The following is a 12,626-nucleotide window of genomic DNA, read 5'->3' on the forward strand; positions in this document are numbered from 1 at the left end:
ATTTTAAATGTACTTTTAACAATATACCAAGAATTTACACAAAGTTTCATTTCATCCTCATAGAAGGTAATCGTTTTTCATAGTCTTCAGTAATAATTAGGAAGAACAATCACGCCCTGTTAAGACCTTTCTCTTGTGTGTAAATCTGGTTATACTGAATTTTTTTAACGATATACCAAGATCTGCTCACAGGAAATGGTCTAATTTTTGTATTTTCAAAAACAATACTAAATCGTAGTGATGGGATGAGGAAAGTGAAATATGCAGTGTAATTTCCGTGGATTGCAGATCAAGACGAGACGTAACACGTTATGTGGAACATATAAAAATAGTATCCGTGTGTTCTCAGTCTTTTATCATTCCTCCCATCAATAGATGGTGAAAGGGAAGGGGATGACATATGTAATAATTTTTTTATGTAATAATTTTTTTTAATCGATTAATTTTCTTCCACAGTTTCTTTTTATTTTTCATATTTGTCGGCATAGAGGGGAGGAGAGTGAGAGGAAAACCAACTATCATATCTTTATATCTGTCTGGACGTTTGTGGTAAACTTTAATGATATACCTACATTATGTTAAGCTCAGGAAAGTTATAAAATTGTTTTGTGAATTTTTGAGATAGTACTGCCATCTGTAGGAGGGGTAGTTGCAAGTCTGCAGAAAGTGTATAAAATACTTTATTAAGCTTTGTTCACCTTCATAGGTTTCGATAACCATATCCATACATAGAGTGAAACTTAATGCATTTTAAGACAATGTAAGTAGCATCATATATGGACGTGGAAGTTTCATCCTCATTGTATCGGTTACCACTACGAACACCTTGCTTTTCTATCTCTGTCTTACGATCACTTGTATTTCGTGCACTTCAAAGTCTAGCCAGCCTTTTCTCCAGCGTCCCTCTCCTCTGAAACCCCAAATCTTCCGAATAATGAACCAGTTGTTACCAGCCTATCATCCTTCTATTTTCTCCACATGTGCAAACCTCCTGAGACTCTCGGGTACATCGTTTCATCTTTGTGTCGATTCTCCACCCTTCTCATCCCATCAACCCATCTTACTCCACGTACGCAACGCAGACAGACCATTCCAGCAGCTTCCACTTGTTTTCTTTGATTAACATCCACACTTGACTTCCATAAAGGAGAGCTGGCTCAACAGTTCCCTTATATACTTCAAATTTGGGTTCCATTTTGCATGGACCCGCGCGTATTAATGGCACAGCTAAGTCTATGGTTTTTGCGCGCTCATTTGGAAACCGAAGATAAAACTTCCAGCCTTAATTAGCGGGGTAATTAAGCTGCTATGATTAATGACCGTTCCCTCAGTCATTGTGTAGATAATGATCCGCTCTTCCATCTCTTGGGCCATTCTGATAACGTCCCTGTTAGGGCTGGCTTTTCATAGTCATAATTTTTTCATGTTTTTCCAGGTCATTAAATAAAGTTTTATTTCCATTATCTTAATATATATTTTTTAATTGTATTTTGGATAATTTTTTTTAGTCACGGATTTCGGTTTTTTACTTTCTTTTTGTACTTTCCGTATTTGTGAGAGAGAGAGAGAGAGAGAGAGAGAGAGAGAGAGAGAGAGAGAGAGAGAGAGAGAGAGAGAGAGAGACAGAGAGATTTCAATTAACTTCCCTTTATGTAGTAGAGTGAAACAACATTGTAAATTAAATATGCCTTGTGATTTTTTGCATGAATCGTTTGTGTGTGTGTGTGTCTGTGCCTGCAAATTAGAGAAAAGGGGGGTAAAGGGGTTCCAAGCTTTTACGTGAAAACCTAAATAAACACAGTATCATGTTTGTGTCCGTGTTTGTACTCGAACGTAGTGGCCATTGCGAAATGGATAAATGCCCTGTCCTCTTATCGTTCCCTGCCTCCCGATGCCAGCATTTCAATCGGGTTTTAAAAGAGGATTTCGCTTACTGATGAGGGAAATTCATTTTCATCTGTGAAGTTGGTTTTTTCTTGGTACGGGAAATTGTCCTTTGGATACCGTTTCTAGTTCTCCCTATTTATTTCCTGATATTTTTTTTAGTTTTGTAGTTTTTATTTGCGAAAGTAAAGTTCCGATTCGTTTGCAGTTGCGCAGATGATCTCTCTCTCTCTCTCTCTCTCTCTCTCTCTCTCTCTCTCTCTCTCTCTCTCTCTCGGCAAGGTCACTCCCTTCCCCATCCCTAACCCTTTGCTAAGTAATTCCCTTTCTTTGCCAGTCATTTGCACTGGTGGTCGGAAAATAACCATAATCAAATAATTTATAAAAGATGCCTTTCACTGACTTTTAGACTTGCTCAGACAGTTTATGTTAGTGACATTCGGATCTCTCTCTCTCTCTCTCTCTCTCTCTCTCTCTCTCTCTCTCTCTCTCATGATGACCAGAAAGTAGTTCTTGGTGAATGTTCCGCGTGCGGGATTGTTGATATTATTTTTGATAAGTTTTGTTTTCCGAGTATTCTTAACTATGTTCATGTGTTTTGATTTTTTTACACTAACACACACACACACATATATATATATATATATATATATATATATATATATATATATATATATATATACATATATATATATATATATATAAAATACCTGCACTTCTCTCTTTTTTCACAAACAGCTTTCTTACCTTCGAAAGATGGCAGAACAAGCTGATAGTCCTGTGTGTTTGTATCGTGTCAAAAACACATATTTTAAATAAAATAAATGATAAAAAAATCTTAATAATGATAATTAAGAGAGACACAAACTGTCTTTGTCATTTCACATCCTTAGAACAATCGACAACATCTTTTGTAAGTGTCCTCCAATATGTCTCATCAGTGTCATCGCCCTTCTTTGTTATCCTTGACGGGTTGCCCCCATTCCTCTCCTCTGCTCTAGTCTAGGTGACCTTTCTCCCTTCCTTTCTTCCTTCCTCCTTCCTTCCTTCCTTCTCCTCCTTTCCTTCAGTCGGCGAAGCTTCGTGAAAAACCAGAGCTTCCTAGGTGACGGATGTGACAATATATTTTGCTCGTATTTTTCTTCTTACAGAGATGCTTTGTCTCTCGTATTCTGTCTCTGATGAAGGGCTAAGGTGCATTGGCTTCTGCTTTCCTTTGTATTTTCGTGAATCATTTTTGTTTCGTTTAGAAATTCAACGATTCGATTGATGAAGAAAGAGGATATTGTGACGTTAGTTACTGCTCATTAAAACGCGCGCATGAACAACAGTTCAAGGCATCTAGCTTTTGATGAAAAAGAACTTTGATATTTTAACCTCTCCAATTTAAAGATGATGACTCATTTGGCTTGCAAGAAAATGGGTGAGTTATAGAAAAATATTTAATTCATTTAGAGGGGCTTAAAGGTATGAGGGACGCAGAGTATTATGATATCGGCCAGTAGAATAAAAATAACAAAAGAAATAAAAACATAATCGCATAAGGGGGAGTTATAACAAAAAGATTTAATTAATTTACAGAAACTGGAAGGTATAAGGGAAACGACATCTGTCAGCAAAAATACAAATAACAAAAGAAATAAAAGAAAGGCATAATCATATAATGCGTGTTAATAGAAAAAGATTTAATTGATTTACGGGAACATGCAGGTATAGGGGAGACAGAATATTTTGTTTGTCAGCCATCAGACTGAAAATAACCCAAGGAATAAAAGGGAAAACAGGTAATCGAATGACATGCACCATTCCACATAGTGGGTCCAGAAATGTCACGGCAGAAAACTATATTTACTCCTGAGAAGTCATTTCACTTCATCTCCTCTGGTGATGAGGCGAAAAATTCGGTTGACAGATTCTCTCTCTCTCTCTCTCTCTCTCTCTCTCTCTCTCTCTCTCTCTCTCTCTCTCTCTCTCTCTCTCTCTGCTTCAAGTAGGAGTTTGTAGGATAGAAAGCATCTGGGGTTCGCTTGCCGCAAGAAGTTATAGAATTGTTCATTTTGCTACCATAACATTAACCGATGTATAAATACCATTTTCTATTTGATAATACTTTCTAACATACATAAATAGAACTACTGTGAACTTACAACACACACTTATAAACACAAATATATTAATGGTTTTATTCGGGCTTAATATTTGAAAAAGATATCACGTAAAGATATCGCGTGTGTGTAGATTAATGATCTTATATATATATATATATATATATATATATATATATATATATATATATATATATATATATATACACTCACACCATTTTCTCCTGCTGGATTGAATATTTGGTCTCACTGTTGAAGTATGCTGTTAATTCCTGCACCAGGCGGACCATGTATGCTTTAGCCTCACATCGACAGGTCCTGAGTTCGTTCCCAATTGGGTCAGATCGTGAAATAGGTACCTAGCAGTTAATCGGCTGCCGTGGACAGCACCAAGGGCGGAGAGGCTCCTGAGGCTGTCGACCTCTTCAAAAAAAGACTTCCTGAGGACCGAAAGGTTTAACCTCAGCGCAATTCCCTGTCAGGAGGAAAGGCTTAAAGTGAATGCATATGCATGCCTGTTTTATGCTTGCTTGTTTATTCTAGTTACACAACATCATAATACCTGCTTTCAATCACAGAGTCTTATTTACTGTAAAACATTTGGCATGGCATTCATTTACGCTGAGTGGAAATGCGTCGAATGTATTATTTCCCCTCATTTTCCAGAGCCAGTGCTTTGTGACTGGTAGGAGACACATGAAGGTATTAAGAGATTATCCGGGGATTACCTGAATCATTAGGACAAAAGCTGCAACGTGCAATTTTATTTTTCCTCGCTTCCTTTTCTCTGGCGAGACAGATTCTTGTTTTTATACCTGGAGTGGCTGTGATACCTAATTGCTTTTTCTACCATGTAGACGAAACCAGAGAAATATGTTTAATATAAAATCATTGCTGGTCTCAGGGTCTTCTCTCTCTCTCTCTCTCTCTCTCTCTCTCTCTCTCTCTCTCTCGTTGGTACACATATAGGAAAACAACAGAACTTCCCTGATGCCGTCTCCCAACAGCTATAGGAGCAACAGAACTCATGAGAGAACCCGAAAGAGCTTCGGATCCCAGATACGTAGAGCTTAGAAAGAAGAGCAAAGGCAAAGACTGTAGGTGACAATGGATTTTTCCCTTCTGGGTTGACAACCTAGAAGGATTCTTGAAGACTAAGCGTGAATAAAAAGGACTTAAAAAAATACCGGGGTCATCGTTGTAAGTTAACGAATGAAGACAGGTAGATGTTGAGGAAGACGAGGCTTGAAGGACGAAATTTCGTCGGCAAAAATGATAAAAAAAAAAAAGCCCTCAGGATGAATCTAAGCCGGTATGTCTTTTATGTTCCCTCCAAGGGTTCCTGTTCCTGCATCCTTCTCTATCTCATGACAAGCTATCTCGTATCTTTCTCCATGTCAAGGTGTCTTTCTGTTTTTGTGCGTGCCATTCCAACTAGGTCAGGCTTCTTCCCGCCTTAAAAGATGCCCAAACGATATAGTGGAGGTCTCTTTTTGATAGTAGACGATAATGTCACTAAGCTTTTCTACTGATTTCTCCATTCCATAATCCTTCCCCCTGGGAAGATTCTAAAATACATACAATGGCATCACCTCTTCAGAGGACACATCTCAGTACACCTAGTCAAATCTGACCCTATGACCTACACAAATCTTGAAGATCCCATCACTGGGGTATGGTGATGGGCCAGCCACCCTCATCCCCTACAGGTAAATCAGTGCTTAGAAGCTTGCAACAAGCCATACGAGTCTGGAGTGAGAGGACATGGGTCACAAGAAGATCGAAGAAATCAAGAGGGAGATATACCCTTCCACTCTGGTCACCGTCGTACATTGTTTTGACTTTAGGTGTTGGTGTTGAATTTTCTTATATTAATTTTTACGAATGACTTGCTCCTTTCAGAAGCAATATGTACTGTTTCACAATAAATATGAATACGAATTATACGTTCCTTATCACACACACACACACACACACATTATATATATATATATATATATATATATATATATATATATATATATATATAGTATATATATATATATATATATATATATATATATATATATATATATATATATATATATACTTTATTCTATATATATATATCTCTCTCTATCTCTATCTGAATATCTCTCTCTCTCAATTGCTTGCTTATAATAAAACATAGCAAAATATGGCTGATATGAATTAAAGGAGAAACTTGAGGTTCTTCCTTATCTCAAAAGTCATATGGTGGAACAGAATTTGGGAGAAGAAAGTCTTTTAGAAGTCGTAATCTCTGTCCTTTATGTTATAATGGAACGATAGCTTCTTTTGGCCGGAACTAAAAAGATTTCAAAGTTTTTTCAACTTATTCTTTGATGTTGTCTTTTCTCAAAATTTTTCTAAAGCAAAAAAACTACTGGTTATTTTACAATGTTTTCATCATGGAATAAGGATGTTGGTGCGTTTGTAAGTCCTAATCAGAGGTATATTAGTGTGTGAAAGGGGATAAGTGAAACGTATTGTACGACCCAGATAGGAATTCAGTCTTTTTTCAGTATGTACAGTATATTAATGAATACCACATTTACACTTTATTACTATGTATAAGATATTCATTAGCTACTTACTAGTATTGCAAGATATTGAATAAAGCCCATTATATTCTTTTTCGCGCAACACCATAGGAAAAGTGTAGAACTAGCTCCAGGTAAACATATAAGTTTTTGAAGAGGTTTTACAGCAACGTCCATTGAATACAGAAAAATGGCATCCGTGCAATAGAACAGCAAGCATGCACTGTCCATAGCTACTACAGTTGGTAATTTTAATGTTCGTTATTTCCATCTCTCATTTTCACTGTGTTTGCATCCAAGTTAAGAGCGTGGCAGTGAGTCTAAATTCTTGTGGTTGACCTTAATGTCAGAGACGTATAAATTAACATATTTTTTTTATCTTTCTAGGGGTTCTCCGACACCGCAGTATGGGTAAGTAATGAACTTCATCCTAAGTGTACCTTAAATGTGGGTACATGTAGGTTTACTGACTGTATGGTGTTTTTTTTTTTTTTTGTGCATGCGCATATATTCTTGGGCTTACTCTTGCATTCGTAATTAATGTGGATACGTTTGTCTACCCCTAGTCCTCTAAGGACTACACGGTTCAGGGCTTGTCTCGCCTTAGACTTCCAAGCTTTGAATTCTCTTCCTGCATCTGATTATTGATCACGCTGAAATGAAGGTCTTCATATTCTTTCCCATTATTCATTTTCTAACCTGCCATCGTCCCTTCGTAGCATGTGGTTCCGTAGCCAGTGTTGCGTTGGAACGTCAAAGATGGGATGAGATAAGGTGAGTAATGCTGAGTTCCCGTTTTCACTTCCTCTGCGCGTGACGTCATGTGGTACTCATCCCCTTAGCTAGCGATCCAATGTCTTCTCCAGTCTTGCAAGCAACTGATGTTGTGACAAGTGTTGATGTTTTCAGGATTCATTGTGTGATTGCCATGGTGATATGCGGTATTAATTGTTGCTCTAACTCTTGTGGAATCATTTATATATTCGTGTACTCGCTGTTAACTTGCACACCTTTATGTGTAGCCTTATTTCTCTCCTTCGGCCATGTGATTCAACGAAAGAATTTCCCAATTTCTTGCCAATCTTGATAAGAAAGGTAAATTTGAATTTTATTGAAAACCATGCAGTTTTTATTTTTTAACGATTCAGCACTCATCTAAAATTGAAATTAGTAAAAAACAGATAATCATACAGTATTATTCAAATGTACATGAGACAAATAAGGGTTTTTATTTACATCAAAGCACTAAAAACCTTAATGCTATGAACTGCATTTATTTACAATACAAAATACATGTGAAGTGGAAACGAAGTCACATTTGCAGTAGGAATTAACTTTCATCTGAATTTCAGGAATAATAATTTCCGATTGTGATTCATTTTTGCTGTATTTTAGCAGTGTTTTGCGTAAACTGGACTTGATTATTTCCATATCTTCATTCGCGTTTATTGTTTTGAAAGTGGCATCGGAAATGATGAAAAAGAAAACTATTACTCTCTTTCATTTTGTTTCTCTTTTGTATAACCGCTTGGGCATCATAGTCAGGATGACCCTTTCCGAATTGCCTTTTATTTGTTGTATTCTCTCTCTCTCTCTCTCTCTCTCTCTCTCTCTCTCTCTCTCTCGGTCTCGTTAGGTACACGTTTAGGAAAACAACAGAACAACGACTAAGTAAGCTCTACACACTCAGGAATGCAACAGAATTTCTGTGATGCTGCCTCCCAACAGTTAAGGAATCTCTCTCTCTCTCTCTCTCTCTCTCTCTCTCTCTCTCTCTCTCTCTCTCTCTCTCTCAAAAGGATAGGAGAGTTAGACCTTTGTTTTTCTTGCCCATGGGCCATTGGTCACTGGATGGGAATCCTGTCGTAATATTTTCCCTGGCGTGATCACATTCTGTCGCGTAATGGCCATTTGAAACTCTGGATGAATAGATGCCATTGTTCCTTGGTCCTTCCGTCGTCCGGTATGAATATGAGCTTATGAATATGAAAATGGACATTTGAGTGCTTTACCAGGTAGGTAGAATTTAGACTTCTTCAGTGAACGCGGCTTCGTGATTATGAAATTATTGTCTCCTGCTTCAGTTTTCTGTAAAAAAAAAAAAAAAAAAAAAAAAAAAAAAAAAAAACTATTATTCCGGCTTTGTCTGTCCGTTCGGGCTGCTCTGTAAGCAAGAGCCCGTGCTGGCATAAAGCCAGCTCAATCAAAACAACAAAACCATCGGCACTTTTTCTGTCCACCCTCAGGTCTTAAAAACTACTGAGACTAGGGGGCTGCAAATTGGCATGTATACCATCCACCCTCCAATCATCAAACATACCAAATTGCAGCCCTCTAGCCTTAGTAGTTTATATTTTATCTAAAGTTAAAGTTAGCCATAATCGTACGCCTGGCAACTATATAGGACAGGCCACCAGCTGGCCGTGGTTAAAGTTTCATGGGCCGCGGCCCATGCAGCATTATACGGAGACCACCGACAGATAGATCTATTTTGGGTGGCCTTGATTATATGCTGTACAGAAAACTCGACTGCGCAGGCGAAACTTCGGCGCATTTTCAGTTTTTTTTTTTTTTATCTTATTGGTGGCTTGAAATATTCGAATTTTAATTTGAGTTTGGGAATTAAAATTTATATAGTGTAATAAACACAGTTGCTGAATTGTTTCAACAGATTTCCTATTTTTTAAGTCTTGAAATTTATCAGTCGCCATTTATTTATGCATGTGTTTATTTCAATATTTGTTATTTTCATCCACGTTTCGCTCTTCTTATCTCTTCTGTTCGCGTTTTCGCAATTTAACATTGTATCCTGTGGAATTTTGATTAGTAAAGTAATGTCCATTTTGGATCGACCAACAATAATCATGTGAATAGCAGACGACTAAATGGCCTCCTGTTGAAGTAAAATGCTTCTATTTATAAACAATGAATTCTTTGCCATCTCTCATCATACCCAAACCACGTGACCTTACTCTAAACTCATTCTTGTCTTTCCTTGTTTTTGATGATTGCATTTATTATTCAGACTCCACTTCAACTCAGCTGAGTATTTCAATATTGTTTATTCTTCCGCTTTCTCCCTCAAATACTATAATGGACTTCGGTCAAAAATTCCCGCCCTTTGCAATTGCATCACCTTCCCTTTGCAATTCGACCACCCTTTACTGCATTTTCCAACAAGTACCCATTTGATACCCCATTTCAGCTCTCCCACCAACCCTTCGTCATCCGGTCTTCAATTACCCGCCTTAAATTCGTTGCCACCTTTCTCTTCTTGCAAGCAATTTTCAAGCGCTTTCGTTGGGATCTGAAATTTCACCTCGTTACCACGAGTCGTCGTAGCTACAGCTTTGTGAAATAAGAGAGGAAGCTGTTTGCCAGAGTTGTAGGGGTTGATGTTCGCAGGTTTGATATTATTGATGGGTGTGATTCAAGACTTGTGTGTGTGTGTACAGAGCATTTATAAATTTACTTACATACATGTATAACACATACACATATCTATATGTATATATACACATTTGTATCATATACATACATATGTGTGTGAATGTATGTACGTTCATAAGTGTTGTGTACAACACAGACACGCATATATATATATATATATATATATATATATATATATATATATATATATATATATATATATATATATATATATATATATATATATATACACACACACACACCTATATGTGTGTGTGTTTGGGTGTAGGTGGGGATGAGAACTCACTTTTTCTTTTATTCAAAATATATCAAAAGGTTAGCCTTTGCCAGCCACAGCTAGCATTTTTAAACAAAACCTGAAATGCGATTGTCCGGAGTAAGCTCTTTGATGACAGGATTAAACATAAAAGCAATACAGGAATGTCAAAATCACAATAGTTAAAAAAAAAAAAGACAGTAGATGTGGGAGATTTTCAAATGTGACAGTATCGATGGAGCTCTTAAAAACAATATACTTTTTTTTTTCACCAGTAAGCATTTTCGCTTCGTAGGAGGTGACTTCAGAAAAATGCAGTTGTCAATACAGTCTTCATCCCCTCTATCAAAATACAGTCTTCATCCCCTCTATCAAAGCAGTACCTGTCTTGTATACCTACACAGAAGACTCATGAGCAACATGCCAGCTTTCACACCCCGCCCCCTTCTTACACAAACACACACACAAACATCCTCCATTTACTCCTTATCTTGTACAAACTGTGATATTTCCGAATGCCAGGATATTTGGGTCTTTCTGTTCCAAAACTATTTTGCTTCATCTATCCAGCACTTTCTTGGTTCCCCTCTTCTTTCTTCCAGAATTAAGAATTTTACTCATCTTCAACCTTTCGGCCTCAGGCTTCTCCACTTGAGAAGACACTGATTCATCTGTTTATATATGGTACCCTTTTTACCAGATATATTTATATATTTTAAAATTTGTCATCCCTTCATCTCTTCTTATTTCATGTATATTAAAATGCGAACAGTTCACTTCAAGAGCTTCTACACCATTTATTTCTTGCATGTTCAGTATCTACACTTCACTTCCAGAAAGAATAGTTGGCTCAACATTCCCTTCATATGTCTTCCAAATCTTCGGAAACCTAGCTAGCATTTCTATTCAGCCTATTTTGAAAATTCACCTGTGCTTTCATCGCAGAGAATCATCCCTTTCCATTCTTCTGCCACCTCTTCCAATCTTCCAGTCTTCATTTTATTCTCATAACATTACTGTTGATAACATTTACCCTTTCAGTATTCTCCCACATCTTTTCCCTGTTGCCAATTAATATTATTCCAAATTGATTTCACAAATATGTCCCCAAATCTCTTGACCTTTCCTAGACTTATTTCATAATACCATAAGTAAAACCATGAATATTAAACAATCCTCTCTCTCTCTCTCTCTCTCTCTCTCTCTCTCTCTCTCTCTCTCTCTATATATATATATATATATATATATATATATATATATATATATATATATATATATATATATATATATATATATATATATATATATATATATATATATATATATATATTATATATATGACTATAAAATATTATCTGCTAAAACAGACTTCCATCTATTAAAGGTGGCTCATATAAACACCATAAGCGTAGATTTTTACAGCGTTATATATCAGAAGGGCCCCATAGACGTTACGACCGGCGGATCAGGTTCCGTTCTAACTCCGGTATCCGCGTTGCCCATAGACGTTCGGATTCACTTCAGTTTGCCGAAACCTGGTAGGGTGAAGACGTGTCAGCTCCGCTCAGTGATGACGCTATAGACTGTCCTCTTGCAGCAGAAACTGAAAAAAACCCAGCGAAAAGGGAGAACCTGGATTAAACTATGGTTGGAGAAGAGAAATGAATTATCTCACGATTGCTTATTAATGAATTGAAACTTTACCCTGGTGACTGGTTTAAAAAGCACACTTGTACAAGACAGCCAATATCACTGTACGAGAGGTTGTTGGCCACACTTCGCTTCGGCGTCACTAGTCGTTCCTTGGGGCATATAATCCCAGAGACATGTAAAGCAATTATTCAAGATGTGCAACACGAGTTTACAAAGGTAAACTGTAACTATGTTGCATACACAGCATCCTGCATAGTCTAGTGGTGTATAGTCTAGTATACAGTAGGTCTATGATCCGTTAAAGCAGAATAGGCCCTAATATTCGTTTCTGTAGCCAAGTGAGGGTAAAATCTTCAACTTTTTTGTACAAAAAATTTTTTATTTGTACAAGGAAAATTGAAATATTATTGAAAATATTATTGTCATAAACTTTTATTTTATGTACGGAAAATAACAATGTTATTTAGACATAGTGCTACTACATACATGCACACATACGGACACACATATATATATGTTTGTGTGTGTATTAGTGCTATTGTTTAAATTACATTGTTACTTAATATATGTTATTAAGTATATACTGTATATGGGCAGGGGTGTATTTCAGTTTCATTGCAGTATCTTATATATATATATATGTGTGTGTGTGCGTGTGTGATGTCGATATAGATATGTGTATATATATGTGGATTTATATATACATATTACATAACA

At 36.7% G+C, this 12,626-nt stretch overlaps 1 protein-coding gene across 5 annotated transcripts in view; it reads left to right on the forward strand.

Moving 5' to 3' along the window:
- Positions 1-12,626, forward strand: part of LOC136840157 (glutamate-gated chloride channel-like) — a 500,113-nt gene that overhangs the window by 429,912 nt on the left and 57,575 nt on the right. For all 5 annotated transcript variants that reach the window (XM_067106604.1, XM_067106605.1, XM_067106606.1 and 2 more), the window contains exon 4: positions 6,938-6,961. In XM_067106604.1, the coding sequence (XP_066962705.1) occupies positions 6,938-6,961 (24 nt within the window). The remainder of the gene's footprint in view (positions 1-6,937; positions 6,962-12,626) is intronic.

Source organism: Macrobrachium rosenbergii, chromosome 7, assembly GCF_040412425.1.
Source record: "Macrobrachium rosenbergii isolate ZJJX-2024 chromosome 7, ASM4041242v1, whole genome shotgun sequence".
Lineage (NCBI taxonomy): Eukaryota > Metazoa > Arthropoda > Malacostraca > Decapoda > Palaemonidae > Macrobrachium > Macrobrachium rosenbergii.